General features: G+C 40.6%; 1 protein-coding gene across 1 annotated transcript in view; it reads right to left on the bottom strand.

Annotated features, from left to right (window-relative positions):
- The window catches only part of Col4a1 (Collagen type IV alpha 1), a 163,522-nt gene that overhangs the window by 19,145 nt on the left and 124,383 nt on the right, over positions 1-19,994 (bottom strand). Inside the window, exons 8-16 of the mRNA XM_069303481.1 lie at positions 19,649-19,783; positions 17,567-17,731; positions 15,497-15,689; positions 13,855-13,949; positions 12,672-12,858; positions 11,113-11,306; positions 10,219-10,423; positions 7,808-8,043; positions 1,163-1,325 (exon numbers count right to left, since the gene is read on the bottom strand). Coding sequence (XP_069159582.1) covers positions 1,163-1,325; positions 7,808-8,043; positions 10,219-10,423; positions 11,113-11,306; positions 12,672-12,858; positions 13,855-13,949; positions 15,497-15,689; positions 17,567-17,731; positions 19,649-19,783 — 1,573 coding nt within the window. The remainder of the gene's footprint in view (positions 1-1,162; positions 1,326-7,807; positions 8,044-10,218; positions 10,424-11,112; positions 11,307-12,671; positions 12,859-13,854; positions 13,950-15,496; positions 15,690-17,566; positions 17,732-19,648; positions 19,784-19,994) is intronic.

Here is a 19,994-nt window from a genome sequence, read left to right on the forward strand (position 1 = left end):
AGTACAAACCTCACTGAATTCCAGGTCATCAACATCACCAACACAACAGGCAGCATAGCAGTGGCAGAAAGAATGAACATCGCCGTGTAACAATGATGATGAACATCCCCCAAACTAATAAATAAAGAGACTCGGCTCAACAGTCCATTCCATAAAGACCACAACAAAGACCTGGAGGCATGTATTCCCAGGGGCCCCAAAGGAAAACAAATCAGGTACCCATGGCACTGGGGGGTGCTCGCCAGGAATAGATACCAATTGAAGCCTAACCACCAGGCAATGGAAAGTGATCGCGGTGTGCAGCGTAAACAAGCATGTGAACCAGAGTGCACCCCAACACAAACATTAAATGCCCCCCACTAAAAGCCCAAACAGAGGAAACCAAGACCCCTGAGGAGCCAGAGGTGAGGCCCCGATCCTGGTGAGCTGGTTTCACAGGGGCGAACACCCAAACACAGCAGAGAAGGGAAGCTCTGGCAGTGCAAGGGCAACATCAGTGGGCAAACAGATAAGAAAACCTCGAGTACATGCAGCGTGAACGACTAAAGACCCAAGCTTCCACAACAAGCTGGAATAAAAATACGCAACGTGAAGCTAACATTTAAAACTGGAAACGAAACAAAAGTTCAAGGATACGCAACACTTAGCTTGAAGCTTTTGGGCTCCCCCACAGTTGGCATAACTGGAAACAATATATGTTTCTATGGTATCCCCACATCAAGATCAGAACTGATTGGGGAGCCAGCTGATGGCTGGGGCTGGGCCGGCTACTGGTGGCTATTGGAACCAATGAGTTTGAAATCATCTGAGTGAATCCCTTGTTCTGTGTGAATAGCTTGCAGAGATAGTTTGGCAGGTTTAATGCTTGTTTTCTGTGTCCTCTCCAGTTGTCTGTAAAGCTGCGCTGACTTTCTGGAGGCATTTTCTGGTAGGGGTGACAAATTGTTGCCTGCATCTTAAGCCTCTGTGAGAAAGACAGGTTCTGGGTCTGGTCCCCAGTAGGCCAAAAAGAACTTCCATAGGTGATGTGACCTTCAAGTATGAAATAATCTCAGGAAGACAGCCTTAGGAAGCCAAAAGGGGCTTTCCAGGAAAGATGAAAACAGTTCCAATAATGTCATCTGTAAATTGAATGAAAAATACAAATGATCAATTAATATACCTTTAGGTCCTGCATAACCTGGGATACCAGGCTGTCCTGGTTGACCGTTATCACCAGTTAGACCCTGTGGACCTCTGTCTCCTTTTTCACCCCTTGGGCCTGGCAAACCACGTGGCCCAGGTTGTCCTGGGTAGCCCTGTGGTCCAGGTGGTCCTGTTAAGCCCTGGAGGAATGACATGAAATCTGCATTAGCAAACAGTACTGTACAGTATTATGATTAAATTGCAGCAATGCTCCAACTATCATTAACATGAAAAATTTCATTCTTACTTAAGTGATTAATTTGAGAACTGTTATCAAGTGTTCTTTTCTGTGGAGAGCCCCTCTGGCTTCCCGGAGGTATACCAGGCTGATATGCATATATTAGACCATGGCATCAGTCAATTCACATGGAGTTCTAGCCTACCGGGGACCAGGAGCCAGAGCCTAGCACCCTCAGAGAGGCACAAAGAGCAATGGCCTATAGAAACCCCTATGTGGTTGGAAACATTCTATGTCTGCCGGGTTAGGCACCCAGAAAGATAGGCGTCCCAAAATAGACTCCACCTGGTTAAAATTACTACCAAAAACCAAACTATCAAGTACAACTCCACAATCTGAAAACAAGTAAACAAACATTATGTCACAACTGCCAATGTGCTGCTATCTGCGCAGCTCCCTGGGAGGGGCAAGGGGGCGCCCCAGACCTCACGTGCTGGATACCCAATGCCAGTCCTGAGGCTGAAGTGATTGCTCTGCGCATCGTTTGGTTTCGTGTAAGAGGCGTCGGCCCTTTCACAGTTCGCCCCATTGATGGTGCAATGGGGAGGCGGCTCGCTGGTTGCTCATGCCTGGTCCCACGATCTGTCAACTTTTCCGGTCGTTTCATCTGGCCTGCAGTGGTGCTGGGTGGCTCCATCTTCGAGGGGTTTGGGATTCGTGAGGGCTTCTTTCCCTGTGTTCTGTCGGGACATTTTAAAGTGGGTGCACTTGGGCGTGGTCAAAACGACCCCATCCCTCAGGTGAGCTTCCCGTCTGTTTCCAGTTCCGAAACAGGACTGTGAGGATCTGAGGTTCACTCTGGACTTGTCTCGTCTGAACTCCTGAGTGTTTTGCTCTTCCTTTCGGATGACCACTCTGTCCCAGGTCAGGCTTCTTTTGGAGCCGGATACTTGGTTAGTGTCTCTGGACCTCTGGAATGTGTATTGGCACGTCCCGATTCATCCAGTCCTGGTTCAGGGACTGGCTCGGTTGTTGTTGGGCGTCAGGCTTACCGCTTTCGCATGTTCACATGCCTTACCTGGGTTGTGGTGATCCGCTTGTGTCTGCTAGGTATTCAGGTTCTGGCCTACCTCGATGACTTGCTAGCGTGGGCTCCTAGTCAGTCCACGTATCTGCTCGCCAGGGGTTTGGATCTTTCCCAGCTTGCTGGGTTCGGGTTCTTGGTGAACTGGAGGAAGTCCCATCTGGTTTCCTCTCAGGTTCGGACCTCGCTGGGTCTTGTGTGGGAATCTCGGACTGCTTCCTTGTCTCTCCCTCCGACATCGTTGTTGCAGTTGCGATCCCGCCTTCGGCTGTTTCTAGGGGCTCCCAAGTCACTCATTTGTTGCTCAAGCAGCTGTGTGGGAGTCTGAACTTTGCTGTGCTGGTTTACCCGCCAGGTCGGGTCTGGCTTTGGTGGCTGTTTTGGTTCCTTCGGGGATGTCCCTTCCGCTGCTCTCGCGATTGACAGAGCAGAACCCTGCTCTGACCAGTGGGTTCGGCCTCCTGGGGCCATGTGTCAGCTGCTGTGTCACCGGCTTCCTCTTGTTTTTTTTGGGCGGGTTCAGTGCCGTTGTACCTCCCCGAGCCCTTGCTCGATGTGTTCACAGATGCGCTGTCTTTTGGCTGGGGTTTTGTGACCAGTGTTCACCAGGCCAGCCATGGGCGGTGGGGTCCGTCCTTCTGTCGGGCTCACAGCACAGTGAGGGTGTTTGCAGCAGTGTGGATGTCGCTTTGAACAGTTTGTTTCACTCGCGAATCAATGGTCCAGCTCCTTTGGGACTGCACCCCGGTGGTTCATTGCCTGAACTGAGGGGGTTTAATGCAGTCCTTGACTCTCTGAGATTGATCACTTCGGGTGACTCGTCTGCTGAGTTCTTGGGGTTTGGCTCTCCTGGCAGTTCACATCCAGGGGGTATCCAACTTCCTGGCAGCCAGCCTGTCCCGGTTCAGTCCCCTGTCCATGGAATGGACAGTTGATGCCGACTCGTTCAGTTGGCTCTGTCAGACGTATGGATGCCTGGAGGTGGACCTTTCACGTCAGCGTGGTTGAGGCATTTCCCAGTATATGTGGTGTCCTTCCCTGACTGCAAGGCCGTCGGGGTCAAAGCTTTTTGACAGAACTGGTCGAGGTGGGGTTGCCTGTACCTCTTCCCGCCAGTTTGGGTGTCGCTTCGGATTCTGGCTCGTTTGGAGACTTACTAGGGGTGAGTAGTCCTGTTGGCCCATTAGTGGCTGGCCCAGCCTTGGTTTTTGGTGCCGCTTGCTCGGAGCCCAAACCCAGGGACTTTTCTGCAGCTTTGCCTCTTTCAGCAGATCAGTCAAGTCTGGTACATGGCTGATTCGATCTTCTCCTCCGATCTTCGAGTTTGGTCTTTCTGATGCAGGTTTGTCACCACCTGTATGGTGATCATGTGGCTTCGTTGATGGAGTCCCACCTACGTGTTTTGTCTCGGCGATAGTATGAAGTCTCCTGGCGGTCCTTTCATTACTTTTTGTCTCTTCGTAGGTTATCTTTGATTTCGGATCAGGTTGTCTTGTCCTTTCTCTCTCTCTCTTGGTTGTTTTAGGACCATCATCTTATGCCTAATACTGTTGCCTTGTATTATACAGTGCTGGTGGGGCTGTTCCTGCTTGCATTTGGGGTAGATGTTACTTCTACTCCATTTTGCAAGCTGTCTCGTGCGTCGTTTCACCTCCGGCCTGCTCATGCTTCACCTGAGCCGTCCTGGTCGTCAGGTGCTCTCTTTTCTATCCTCTCCTCGGTTTGTGATGGCCCCCTCGGTGACGGTGGCTTTCCAGAGGGGTCCTTGGGTGGTCGCTGCTTGGTTGGTTCGGCCGGAGGTTCATCATGTGTTGTGTCCAGTTGCAGCGCTTCGCCGTTATTTGCGCACCACAGCCTCCATGACTGGGGATGCGCTTTGGGTTGACCCGGTTTCCCTTCTTCCCTATTCCAGGTCTTGGGTCTCCCAGGTCGTCCGTAGGGTTATTTCAGTCCAACCAGCCTGCGGTCTATCTTCGTGCCCACGATGTTCGCAAATTTGCTGCTTTGCTGCCGTTTTTGGTAATGTGTCTTGGGCTAACATTCAGGCATGAGAATTTTGGAGGTCGAACAGGGCAAGCCACTCGTTACCTCGTTAATGTTCCTGGCCCTAATTGGGTGTGTGTCGCTTTGGGTCAAGGCTGCTGCCAGTTCTCTTAACTTTGAGATGAGATGCAAGTGGCGGCCTCCTCCAAAGGTAAGTCCTTCTTTACTTTTTCTGTGGTTAGGTAGCTCCTAGGAGCTGGAGGGGCTCTCCACAGAAAACCAGCATTGAATGTAATGAAAAGTCATTTTCTGGGTAAGACTCGGAGGCTTTCCGGGAACCTTGCACGAGGGATCTGGGGGTTCCCTTACCCCCTCCTGGAGAGGGAGAAGCTGCACAGACAGCGGCATGGGGTGGTTGTGACGTCTTGCTTGTTTGCTTGTTTTCAGATTGTGGAGTTCTGGTTGACAGTTCGGTTTTTGGTAGCAATTTTAACCAGGTGGATTCTGTTTTGGGGCGCTTACCTTTCCGAGTACCTGACCTGGTCGATGGCAGACATAAAATGCTTCCAACCACATGAGGGTTTCTATAGATCATTGCTCCTCGTGACTCTCTGAGGGGGATCATGTTCTGGCTCTTGGTCCCTGGTAGGCCCAGAAGTTCAATCGAATTGACTGATGCCACTGTCGAATATAAGTATATGCATATCAGCCTGGTATAGCTCTGGGGTCTCTGGGACTGACCCAGAAAATGACGTTTCATTACATTCAATGCTGTTTTTTCCATACAATACTAATTAGACATGCTTTGTTCACACAAAGGAGAATGATAATAAGTCCAATGATTATCACAGCAGTTAGATAAAATGATCACAGATCAGTGTAATGATCACAGATCAGTGTAATGATCACAGATCAGTGTAATGATCACAGATCAGTGTAATGATCACCGATCAGTGTAATGATCACAGATCAGTGTAATGATCACAGATCAGTGTAATGATCACAGATCAGTGTAATGATCACAGATCAGTGTAATGATCATAGATCAATATAATGATCACAGATCAATGTAATTATTACAGATCAATGTAATGATCACAGATCAGTGTAATGATCACAGATCAATATAATGATCACAGATCAATGTAATTATTACAGATCAATGTAATGATCACAGATCAGTGTAATGATCACAGATCAGCATAATGATCACAGATCAGCGTAATGATCACAGATCTGTGTAATGATCACAGATCAGTGTAATGATCACAGATCTGTGTAATGATCACAGGCTGGTGTAAAGAACACAGACATGAGTGTTGTCACTATAGCACGAGTGACCAGAGTCGGAACACGGCTTGCAGTAAGCATGGGAAGGAAAGTCTCAAGAAACCTGGTGGGATCTTCTTGAGGTTATCTTGAGATGATTTCGGGGCTTTAGTGTCCCCGCGGCCCAGTCCTCGACCAGGCCTCCACCCCCAGGAAGCAACCCGTGACAGCTGACTAACACCCAGGTACCTATTTTACTGCTAGGTAACAGGAACATAGGGTGAAAGAAACTCTACCCATTGTTTCTCGCCGGCGCCCGGGATCGAACCCGGGACCACAGGATCAGAAGTCCAGCGTGCTGTTCGCTCGGCCGACCGGCTCCCATCAGGGAGCCGGTCGAACCGATGGGAGTTCCTGACGGGAGCCGGTCGAACCTGACGGGAGCCGGTCGAACCCATCCCTGACCGGGATGGGTTCAATTCTGGCAGTATCTGCACTTAAGCTCTGGCAGCTACTGAAGGAAGCTCTTGCAGAAAGTGTGGCAGTTATGACTCGTTATCTGGAATTACCTGTGACAAAGTATGTATCCCTAATCTAACAATAAATGGTATGTTGGCCACAGTGAATAACCCCTTTTTAAGCATGATTCTTGGATGCTCCCAGAGCTAACGCTGGACTCTTCTTACCCACCAAGCTCTCATACTTTTTATCCCCATCATGATGGAACATTCGAATATGCAGCAATTATCCATAACTTAACCACATCAGTAAACTAAAAAGTGAGGGCAAAGATATGATAATGGCTTCTGACACTATAAAATATGTGCTTTAAGAATAGGTTAGAGGCACTAAATATGCAAAACCTGGAAGAGAGAGAAGGAAACTAGCTTTGAATGTAATGAAACACCAAATTCTGGATGAGTCCCGGTGGTTCCCTGACGATACTATCACTGAGAGTGTACCTTCTACTGGGCTGCATCAGTCGCAGAGTTCTATATGGCCTACAGGGAATCAAGAGCCAGAACCTGCACACTCTCATAGAGATGCAGTGAGCATTAGTATTTATTGATTTATTTATGCTACCACCAGGAAAAGCAACAAGAAAGACAGCAAAACAAAACAAACCAAAGCAGGCTGTAGAAGAGACTAAAGCCTCAGGAACTGCAAAAAGAACTTCAACAATGTGAACAGACAACAGAAAAGTTTCAAAACTAGCACCAACTGGAACTGCAAAAAGAACTCCAACAATGTGAACAGACAATAGAAAAGTTTCAAAACTAGCACCAACTGGAACTGCAAAAAGAACTTCAACAATGTGAACAGACAACAGAAAAGTTTCAAAACTAGCACCAACTGGAACTGCAAAAAGAACTCCAACAATGTGAACAGACAATAGAAAAGTTTCAAAACTAGTACCAACTGAAACTGCAAAAAGAACTCCAACAATGTGAACAGACAATAGGAAAGTTTCAAAACTAGCACCAACTCATTTGCCCACATCCACCTTTCCTCTGGGGGGACGGGGAAGGTAGCTCGCAGTCAACCAGTGACAGTGCCCTCGAGTCTATTAAAGATGTGAGAACTCCCCCCCCCCCCTTCCCCTGATGACCTGAAGGTAGGGAAGTATGTCAGGGAGCCACTGGGGATCATCCAAAAATTGGTGTTTCATTACATTCAACACTGGTGACAAAGAGTGCTGGGAACTCTTTGAGTGTAACTCTCATACTGTGACTACACCCAGGTAATTTCTGGTGAATGTATTCATCAGTTTTGAATTTAGTGGCCTTCAGGTAAATGCACCTGAGGGCCACTAATGAAATAGTGGCCCTCATGTAAATTCAAGCATTTGGAAGTTGTGATTCCTTCCTTTGTACTATAGCAAACCGCAAACCGGTCCACTTTGAGGTGAGGGGATTTAGACTCTCCATTGTCTCCCTTTCCTAAATACATGAGAGGACCACTTGCAAATATCTGTCACAATGGGGATAAGTCATGAGAGCCTGGATTAAGCATATTGGAAATATCTATGGGAATAAAGAATAGAGAATTGCCACAGTGATATGACCTATCTTCATTAGCAATACTGTATAAACTTTGGTTTATCTCACCAGAAGACCCTCATCTCCTTTATCGCCAGGTGGCCCTTCAGGTCCCACTTCACCCTTATAACCTTGAGGACCTTTTCCGTCTTTGCAAAGCTGATCTGCCGTGGCGGATTCACCATCTGTACCAGGTTTTCCACGTTCACCTTTTGTACCATTTCGTCCAGGCTCGCCAACTTCACCCTTTATACAAACTCCTGTCTCTCCTTTCGGACCCGGTGTGCCGTCTATTCCATCCAGGCCTGTGTGATTAAAGGTTATACATTAAATGAACAGTACTAGTTGTAATTCATAAAATTGTGTCTAATAGTATAGTATATCCAATATATCAACCCTTACTGTTTTGTACAATGCATCGTTCATAATTTGTAGGTTCCTTCCAGCTTTAACAAATACATCAACCTCTTCTCACACTTGTCAAAGTACATATGCTTTCATTTCAAACATAATTTTAATTTACTTATATACAAGAAAAATAAGATGCAGCCACTCATCAACTTCAGCTAAATATGCACACAGAATTTTTTTATATGGTAATTTGTCCCACTTGGGAGGATTAAGACAACCTCTGAGAACACTCAAACATAATTCTCTATCAATATTTTTGCAAAATATATTTACAATTTTTTTAAAGTCTGCAAAATATTGTTTAATTAATTAAATTTCAAGTTATGATTACATTTGATTAAATATAATTATTATATTAATTTGATATAAATGATGGCTTTCCTTATGACGTGTTATAATTAGAGTATAAAGTGAAATCTCTCTCCAATGGTTTACCTAGGAATGGGCCAAATCAGTTCAGTAGACTTTTCCAGTGTTTTAAATTATGTTTAGATATTTCCTAGTCTTAGGTAAATAATACAAAACAATGTATTCCTGAGATATCCCACTTGGTTGTCCCATAAGGTAAAATTTTGCTGTCAATTGATGAGCAAATCTTTCCATTAGGCAAGATGACATAAGGTACCAATACCACAGGAAGCCTCTGAAGCACCCCAGTCATTCTGGTAAAGTATGAAGCACTGAGGAATTCCTCCAGCTAAAGGGATCCATAGACAGCTCATATCATATCAAGTCCACTTTGGTAACCCTGAAATTGCCAGGAAGTGGCTTACCAAACTACAGGATGGCTCATCTGCTGTCAGTTGTATAAGATGGTAGGTAGATGACCAGATTTAAGCTAAGTGACTTGTTCATTATTGAAATAGTTTCTTAGAGTAGTAAATCCATACTTGCCTATCTTCTATCTCTGTGTGTTTAAAGTTTTTTCTGTATTTTCTTTGTGTTTTGAGAGCTTCTTTACATTTAGCAGTAATCAGAAGTGAGTGTATCATTATTTCATGGTTCTCTGCTGCCTTAGCCTGGAGCATAAATTACAGGTTCTGTGTATCTTTATACATATTCCTCAGAGTCATGTGTGACTTAGGTATCATACCTGGACACATCTTCAGGGCTTCTCTTGCATTTCATTGCTGCAGGTATAGCAATATGAGGTATGGAAGTGATGAAAGTTGGCATTCTCAATTATATTTTTTTTATGGGAACATTCTCTGACACTTCAGTGTAGGGATTAATTTGATAAATTTATTGGAATTTACCTGAGGGCCTATTAGTGACCTTGATGAGGACAGGAAGCCAGTGGCTTGTCAAAAGTACCACACCAATTCTCCTGATGATTTTATCCCGCTGTATCTTGAATTGAAGCAATGTTCCTCAAGTAGTGTAAACATCCTTTGCCATGTTTGTCAGACACATAACTAAACAATTTTAAACTATCCAATGTAGAGAGATATCTGTTGGAGTGGCTCTGTTTGAGGGCGACTCCATTGTACACCTCTGAATATTTGGTGTTGTATTTACATAGTAAATTCCGTTATAGCAATAACCAATGGATTTTGACTTCTGGTGGATACTAGATTAGCCTAAGCAACTACTGCCATGCCATGTGGTATGCATGTTTGCAAATGAGATTATATACTGGGACAATCTGTCATGATTGCTCAACCTGAGTAGTTGACAGTTATCAACAGTTGATAGTTGTCAACTGTCTGATCTTGAGGGCAAATTTACAGGAGTTAACATGTTAATTATTGCAGAATTAAATTTATCAACCCACCATTAAACCTAGGAGCTCGAGTCAAAGAGAAACACTTAGCACAGTAGCTGTGGAAAGTTCTATGATGTACCGAGCCAAAAATAAGACTGTAAATAATGGCATTACTTAGAATAAGAATATACTGTACTATATTCGGCAGAAAATTATAAGAAATAATGCAAATACATGGTATAGTATATCATTTATAAAAGAAGAAAAGAAAGTTAATTGAATTTAAAAAATAGTAATTGTCAAAGCCCTAAATTAAAACCATTTTGAGTCCTATTTTGTATGAAGGCAATTAGTTCTTTCTTACCTCTTAGTCCTGGTTCTCCCTTGAAACCTGGTAGACCCTGTAAGCCAGGTCTCCCTGGGAAACCAGGCTCTCCTTTCAATCCAGGAATACCTGGAAGACCTAGTCGGCCTGGTTCACCCTTTGTACCTGGAGGGCCTGGCAGGGCGTATGCTGCTTCACCCTTATCACCTTTTCCTCCTGGTAACCCTGGTGTGCCTGGAAGGCCCTATACCAAAAAAACAGAAATACTCAATGATTTAGAATAAATAAATATATATATATATATATATATATATATATATATATATATATATATATATATATATATATATATATATATATATATATATATATATATATATATATATATATATATATATATATATATATTTTATTTTTTTTTTATTTTTTGCACTTTTGCCTAGGTGAACATCATCACCTTTTATTTTTGCACTTTTGCCTAGGTGAACATCTTCACTTATACCGTACATGATTGTCACCTGGGCTTTGCCAAGGTAAACATCATCTACACTGAACATTTTCCCTATACACATAATCTTCCCTGTGCAAATTCTACTACATAAACAATTCCAAGCTATTTTATCATAAAGAAATAAATTAAAACAATTTATAATTAGTGCAAAAGCATACACAGTGTAATATTGGCAAAATTGAATGGAAATAATGATATATTTTATGGTACTGCATGTCTAGCTGTTGTAGAACAGTAAATACAGCACTGTACACATTTAACAAAATGATATTCATGTATAGTTGTATTATAATAGAGCTGCTGGTTTCAGGCTTATGAATATTGGCTTACCCAGTGTACAGCAGTTATATTCAGATATTTAACTCGTGATATTCCTTGACTTCTGAAACAAATATGAATTAACAGGTACCATCATCACTGACCTCCTTGCCAGGCAGACCTGGAACTCCTGACTGTCCATCCTGGCCCCTCTCTCCTGGGTACCCAATTGGCCCTGGCGGTCCTCGAGGCCCTTGAATCCCAGGTAATCCTTCAGGCCCAGGATGGCCTTTCTCGCCTTTCTCACACTGACCACATTCACAGTCCAGCCCTCTGTCGCCCTTTGCCCCGTCACGGCCTGCAAGATTTGTGCTTGTAATCTTAAGCATGAGAAAATCCCCCCAGCATCTGTGTATACCTTAGTGTATATACCAGTGTGGGTATGTGGGTATAATGTCTCGTGTATAATTACCTAAGTGTAGTTATAGGATGGGAGCTAGACTCGAGGTTTACCTTTTTCTTCCCTCTAAACTGTCATAACAAGTTTTGTAGCTTTCAATGATTTTGGTATACACCACCCTATCATATAACTTATTATCCCACCCATCTACTGATGTGCCATTTCAAAAAGATAATTACAGTTATTACGAAGTTTGAGCACCTTTGTTTTTATCATTTTAATTTATGACCTCGTGTTCTCAATGTTGCATTGTCATCAATGTCACATTGTCATCAATGTCGCATCGTCATCAACTTGCATTGTCATCACTGTTGCATTGTCTTCACTGTTGAGTTGCCATCAAAGTTGCATTGTTATAAATGTTGCATTGTCATCAATCTTCTCAGTTCCTGTCATCATTTTATATGTAGTGATCATATTTTTTTTTTTTTTCTGTCTACAAATTTTAGCGTATTTATTCCTCTGATGTCTCCTAACACAATAATAAAGGTTGGTTATGTACTCTAATCATCAAAGCAACAGAAGTAGACCTATAACAATATAGACAACAAATATAATAAAATGAGGCAAAAGAATATAGTGAAAGATTTCCAAATATAGTGAAAGATTTCCAAATATAGTGAAAGATTTCAAAATAGTGAAAGAATTAATACAATACTGTAAAATTGATAAATTTAAAGCAGCTTTGTAAAGGGATTTACTAAAAAATTATTCAAAACACAGAACAGTAGAGACAAGTACAGGGTATACAGTATACAATATATTTAACACTGTGCAAAACAATTTGTGTCCCAGGATAGTATGTGTCATTTTCTAAATGCTTGTGTCTCCCAAAGTAGAGAAACGGTTATTATTATTCCCTTCATAGACCCCCTATGTAGCCGAAATGGCTTAGTGCTTTCTTCTGATAATTATCTTAATCTTTTTCCCTGGATGAGGAGTTAATATCTTTCAAGTAACCTTCAAGATGTCTTCCCTAAGCTGTCAAAAGAAAAAATCAAAGCAAAGTTTGGGAGAAATAATACTCATTTCTCTACTCTGAAGGCATAAGTAATTTGAAAATAGCACTTACTACACAGGTACAAACACAAAAATATTTTTAAATAGTTGTACACTGCAATTGCTGGCAGGTACTCAAACAAACAAAAATATTAACAACTCAGTAGTATTAATTGTCAGTGTGGTAATTTCATCTATAAAATAAGGTCTGCAGCTAAAAAAATCCCAGATCTTCCGAACACCGTGCCTGTAATCTTCACTTACCAGAAATACCATCTAGGCCAGGATTACCCGGTATACCAGGTGGGCCAACAAGTCCTGGCTCTCCGGGAGTTCCAGGGATACCATTTATACTGTCACCAGGAATACCCCGAGGACCTTCGGGACCCACTGGGCCACGGGAACCTGGAATCCCATCTCGTCCAGGTGTTCCATCACGTCCGTTTTCTCCCTGAGGATGAGGGTGGGATAAACTCATGATAATGATCTATCTGCATCCAACACAGCATTACCAACCATGTAAACAACACAGCATTACCAACCATGTAAACAACACAGAATTACCAACCATGTAAACAACACAGCATTGCCAACCATGTAAACAACACAGCATTACCAACCATGTAAACAACACAGCATTACCAACCATTTAAACCACCTGAGAACCACTAGTGTTAGTGACTCTCAGATAAACACAGCATTACCAACCATCTATTAAGAGTCACAAGTGGAGAGGTTCCTCTGAGCACTTCTAATCTTATATGACTACATATGACAATGTCAGACCACGGAGGAAAAATGAAACAGGAATTTCCTTAAGTACTTTCGTATATTAATACATCTTCAGAAGGAGTGTATAAATACATCTTCACTCCTTCTGAAGATGTATTAATATACAAAAGTACTTAAGGAAATTCCTGTTTCATTTTTCCTCCGTGGTCTGACATTGTCACATTTTTAATCACGTGTTTATTTTCGTGATATACACACATGACTACATATACATATATATATTACTCACTCTGTTGTTTATACATTACTTTCTACATTCACCTTTTTTTACTTCCATTCATCCCATGTACAGAACATTCTTCTTTATTGCTTTTGCTCATTCTCTCCCAAGGCACCTTATGTACAGTATGTAGCCCTGTAAACTTTCATCCAGTCCTTTCTCTATTTCAGATGCTTCACTCGTGTCTTCATTAAGTGACTGACAAGCAGTCATAGAGTTGACTGAGAGTCAACTGGTGGTGACAGTTGACAGTCAATAAGGTGACTGACTGGTGGGCATGACAAAGTGTATACAATGGTTGAAAATAACCTGATATTGGACTAATCCTGCTCTTTTGGTCAAAATAGAGATGAAAATACTTTTAAACAAATATAACATATTAAAGTGCACATATCTGATGCCCTGAGCTCGCCAAGGTTTTATTGATGAACTTACAGGAATGGAGAAACATTTGTTTCCCTTTGGGCCCGGAAGTCCTGATAAACCACGCTCACCAGGCAGACCCGGTGGTCCTTGGGGTCCTTCTTGGCCTATAGATTGAGATTAATATACATTAGGTAATCCATAGCTGCATTCAAGAAACATGGCTACTGTTCAAAGCTCACAATATGCACTCGGCTAAAACCCTAGTTATGAAAAAGCAATTATAAAATTTCCACTTCTCCCATAAATACACACTATGTATTAGTTCTCTAAGTATTATACATGTCTTTTCTAACAATTCTCCACTCTTCATGTACCCTATGTGTGTACTCTTGCATAAGGTACGGTAATTATGAAAAGAAAGTTCTAAGCCAGTATGACTATATCAAATTTGGAAGAGACATGGGGACAAGGAACTGGGATATGATGGAGGGATGAAATGGTGTACAACCACTTGGAACATAGGATAATGAGTGCAGACCTGCAAGAAGCAAGGCCTCCGCTGTACTGACCAGTTCAAAATGGTAGGGAGTACTCTTCCATAAATAACAATAACCATTATAATTATTATTATGATAAAAGGACTAAAAATTAGGCATTAGAAGCCATAGCTTATGCAAATTTCCACAAATTTGCTCAATGATATCCCTCTTGCATGCAATCTCAGTAAATTCCCTCCTTATGAGTCCCAGTCAAGACATCTGAAAGATGACAATGATCTTTAATTATTAAAATACGTAAACAAATTAAGTTAAATTTGCCTTTTGGACTTATCAACTACATGCATAACATTTCATACAGTACATTCTGTAGTTTGACTTGGGCATTACGTCTCTAATTTGGAACTACTCTGGGCTGGTTTGGATCATTTTGTGGAAGCCCTTTAACCTGCTGCTAGACAACACTATATGAACTGCTTATCTAGAGCGGGTATACAATCAAACAAAGGCATGTGGCTAGTTTACATTCAAAACATGGAAAATTGTTGGTTTATATTTTAAAACATAAGTGGCTAGTTAACATTCAAAATATGATGAGTGAAGTTCTTGATCATTGTTGCCCTAAATTTCCATATGTGAAACTGCATAAAAGTAACCCGACACAAAAAAGCTTAATCTTAGACTGCAGTGAGGTGTGTACATCTCAACACACACATTATTTTGGTAGTGTTGCAGGAATTACAAATACTACAGTGCACCACATTCTTATGCAGGCGATGAGTCACAATAACGTGGCTAAAGTATGATGACCAGACCACACACTAGAATGTGAAGGGACGACGACGTTTCGGTCCGTCCTGGACCGAATCGAGTCGATTGTCTCACAATCGACTTGAGAATGGTCCAGGACGGACCGAAACGTCGTCGTCCCTTCACATTCTAGTGTGTGGTCTGGTCACCACATTCTTATCTCTCACTAGCAGGAGATGGAAATTTATATTGACTTATAAGGTTTTTTAAGAGAAATAAGTTAAGACATTAGTAAAAATCAAGCTTCATGTATAACTACAAGAATAACGTATTCAAATCTAAACCTAAATGACCAGTAGAACATTAGACATGGAGAAGGAGACAGACAGACAAAGAGAATGACATATATTAAACTTAACATACAACATATCTACACGAACAGATACATGAACTGTATCACGTACCTGGAAGCCCCGCATCTCCCTTATCTCCTTTCTTTCCTGGAAGTCCTTCTCTTCCGGTGTTACCAGGCTGTCCTGGACCCCCAGGTGCACCTTGAGGACCCCGTGGTCCTGGAATTCCATCAATGCCATCCCTTCCCTTGGGTCCTGGCAAGCCTCGTAGACCTGGTGGCCCTTGAGGTCCCGGCTCCCCGCCCTACAACAGTCACAATTTTATGATAGAAAAAAATTAAAAAACAAGAGTGATAAAAAATTTAAAGAATGCACCATTTCCTTTACCGTTGATCCTAAATAACTTACATTTACAATGATATTATTATTATTATTATTATTATTATTATTATTATTATTATTATTATTATTATTATTAATAATAATAATAATAATAATAATAATAATAATAATAATAATAATAATGAGAAAATCAGTAGGAGCCGTGAGGAGGGTTCGAACCTATGCTCTGTGTACTCCCAAGCACACACCTTAGACCACTACACCACAACATGGTAAAATAATTGCAACCTGGGATTTATCTGGATCCTCGAGGATTCTTGAGACTTCCACTGAAGCCTAATCAGGGTTTCACACAATTCCCTCCCACCCTCCCCCCCAATGCATTTTGGCTTTGTAGTTTGGGAATTCTACCTTCAATACCTCTTTTCAAATGCACAAGGAAATCCCATTAACATGATGTAGCAATGAGAAAATCAATAATATATGATAAAAACCCACACGTGTGAATTTGTAAAATTTATGTAAAGAATTTATACCCAAGTCTTTTGCAATCTCCTGAGTGCTTTGCCAAAGTCTGAGTGTGTGATTAGGACGAGACTTACATCTCAACGACTAATGGGAATTAGACTCATTAGTCGTCGAGATGTAAGTCTCGCCCTAATCACACACTCAGACCTTGACGAAGCACTCAGGAGAATGCGAAAGACTTGGTGTAAATTCCTTACATAAATTTCACAAATACACACATGTGGGTTTTTATCCTATATTATCATGTCTGTGAGAAGACATTACCATCACTTAAATGAATAATAATAAAAATAAAAATAATAATAATAATAATGATAATAATAATAATAATAATAAAAATATAACATGAGTGTCTTAACAATGCTATCAGAAACTAACGATCTTTTTACCAAAATTAACACAAAAGACTTGAGAAATATCTAAGCAATTCAGATTTTCTTTCATTAATTTTTAATACAGTAATTCTACGCACTTGTTTTGAATGTGTTATTCTTTCACATTTATTACTTTTTAAAGTCCTTTTCAATATTGAAACAATTATTATACATTTTAAAACTTAAGAGCACAATAGCAATTTTCTCAAAGCCTATAACAGTCATAGCTTTAATTCTGATACAATACCAATCATTTGAAGGTTTTCAATTCTACTGGCTTCCAATAATTCAACTTTTGATCAATTAAATACAGTAACAAGACTTATTTACAAGAATCTGCAATGTAGCTTATTGGTTACCAAACCAATGTGATGAAAAATACTAATGTGGTAATGTGATGAAAAATATTAACCACGATGTAATGGTAATGTAATGAAAAATACTAACCACAGTGTAATGGTAATGTAATGAAAAATACTAACCACAGTGTAATGGTAATGAAATGAAAAATACTAACCACAGTGTAATAGTAATGAAATGAATAATACTAACCACAATGTAATGGTAATGAAATGAAAAATACTAACCACAATGTAATGGTAATGTAATGAAAAATACTAACCACAGTGTAATGGTAATGAAATGAATAATACTAACCACAATCTAATGGTAATGTAATGAAAAATACTAACCACAGTGTAATGGTAATGTAATGAAAAATACTAACCACAGTGTAATGGTAATGAAATGAATAATACTAACCACAATCTAATGGTAATGTAATGAAAAATACTAACCACAGTGTAATGGTAATGTAATGAAAAATACTAACCACAGTGTAATGGTAATGAAATGAAAAATACTAACCACAGTGTAATGGTAATGTAATGAAAAATACTAACCACAGTGTAATGGTAATGTAATGAAAAATACTAACCACAGAGGGTCCTGGAGGTCCACGGTCACCCTTCGCACCATCCCGGCCACCGTAACCACTGTCACCTTTATCTCCTTTCAAACCAGGCAAGCCGTCCAATCCATCAGGACCTCGGTCACCCTTATATCCATTCGGTCCTGGAGGACCAGCAACACCCTCTCGTCCCTGCGTGTTTTTTTTTTATCATTACAATTCCCTTACAAATTTTAAATACATATTTTATCACTTAGTATCTCTGAGTTGCTTTGTAATATCATATGTTGAGTAAATACTTCCCTACCATATGATATTTGGTCTACAAAGCAACCTTAGACAAATTTCAATTAATAAAATTGCCTGCATGTCAAAGAATCATAATACTGTACTATAATTTGTATGATAATGTATTAGCTACAAGTGTGTTAGTAATTGATTTCTAACTAGTTTCTCCGTTTATTTTAAACACAAACTTTCAAACCAGTCCTGTTGAAACAAATTTTTCTGAGCAAAAATTAAAATAAGACAAGACAAGCCCATCTTTTGGTTAAAATCTGGGTGTAAAGAGAACAGAGGGGTAGGTTCTATGTGATACAGCTAAATGTGTTCTTCTTAACCTTAATGTTTGTCTTTTGCCAGACATCTTTGATCTCCAATCAATCAAGAACCATCTTTGGAGCTATATTTTGAACTCAAACATATACAGTGGTGCCTCGGTTAACGAATTTAAGCCATTCTGGCACCGAGCTCGTCATGTGAAACGCTTGTTTTGCAAAACAACACCACTCGTTGGAGGTGTCCAAGGGAACCAGCGGGAACGCTAGGAAGCACCACAGGGTTTTCTCGTTAACCGAGCTAAAGCTCATCACTCGAGACAAATTTTCTGCGAGTGGTTTGCTCATTACCTGAAATGCTCGTAGATGAGGCTACTCATCACTGGAGGTTCCTCTGCATTTTAATTTTCCAATGCCATACACTGTTTAGTGGGCAACTTTACCTCTGAAATAAGTATAACAAGCCAAGTTTTCCTGACATTATCTATTTTTCTAACTTTGTTCTTATGGATAGCTAAAGCTTTCCATTATATTATATGTTTTTATTTTTTAATTTGAGTTCAAACTAACATAGAAATACAGTATGACCAAACCTAATATTTCTAACCTAACCTAAGCTATCTTAACCTGACCAAACATAGCTAAGTTAGTAATTCAAGTTCTTAATATAATATTAATTCAAACAAACCAATTTTAACAAAATTGTGAAAATAACAAAAATCACTCTGCTTGTTAGTCAAATTGGGGCTTACAGACTGGGCCAAGTAGTATGTTCTGGCTATTACGTATGACATACACTACATACAAATTGTATGTATATGTACATACATACATACAAATTTATATTTAGAATCATCATCTGACAATACAAGTTTTTGCTAAAAAAAAAAAAAAAATTTTAGTTTAAGATAAACTCATTTGGAAAAAAGGAAATGCCTTTTATACTATTCACGTTTAAAATCAGACCACATTTCCAGTGTTCTTACTTGTCGGGCTACAGATGCCTTTGATAGCTACAGTACTCTCTAAGAAGGGGGAGGCCACATTATAATTTTTCTTCTGTAGAATAGATCATTGCAGAGGCAAGGTTGACCACCCATAATGCATCATCAAAAGAATGGGAGATGAAGACTAATGATAATTTTTTTTGTATTTCTTTGATATTGTATTTGGCTTGTGGTGACATGCTTGGCAGTGCAGAACTGAGTCCGCACAACTCTGCCAAGAAATTGGGAAGGTAAGTCTAGGGGGTCTTACTAAATTGAAGATAGAAAAGATTGAATGATTGAAATGATTGTTTGCAATGATTACAATAATTACCTCAGAAACTACAAAGATGAGTTTGGTTTGGCTGCTTTAATTGATGTTAGTTTGGGTAAGATTAAAATTGGACTGACATTATTTCAAGTGTTAGTAATAATAAGTAATCATCCTAGTCAACTAATCATTCAATCATTTAGAGTATAACTCTGTTTTGGAGTCTTGCAAAACACACAACTTAGCACACCCAAAGAATATGCAGAAAAAGTTGTAATAGCACCCAGATACTTACCGGTGGTCCTGGGTAACCTGGAAGACCTTTCTCTCCTGATGGCCCTCGAGGACCTGGGTAACCCTGGGCACCTCGGTCACCCTTGCTGCCCTTCTGCCCCTCAGATCCTGGTAGTCCTTGGTTACCTTTCTCACCCTACAAAGAATTATATTTTTCTTTAATACTGTACTACATATCTAAATATACCAGCTATGTAATTAATTACTGTATGAAGACCAAAGGTTACAAATCATCTAAACAGCTGTAACACCCAGAGACCTACCCTTATGCCAGGTCAGAGGTCAGCCACCTGCAGAATTGAGTTGTTTTGGTTGTGCAAATGATCTTGATGGGAACATAATTAATC

The sequence above is a fragment of the Procambarus clarkii genome, chromosome 50 (genome assembly GCF_040958095.1).
Source record: "Procambarus clarkii isolate CNS0578487 chromosome 50, FALCON_Pclarkii_2.0, whole genome shotgun sequence".
Taxonomy (NCBI): domain Eukaryota; kingdom Metazoa; phylum Arthropoda; class Malacostraca; order Decapoda; family Cambaridae; genus Procambarus; species Procambarus clarkii.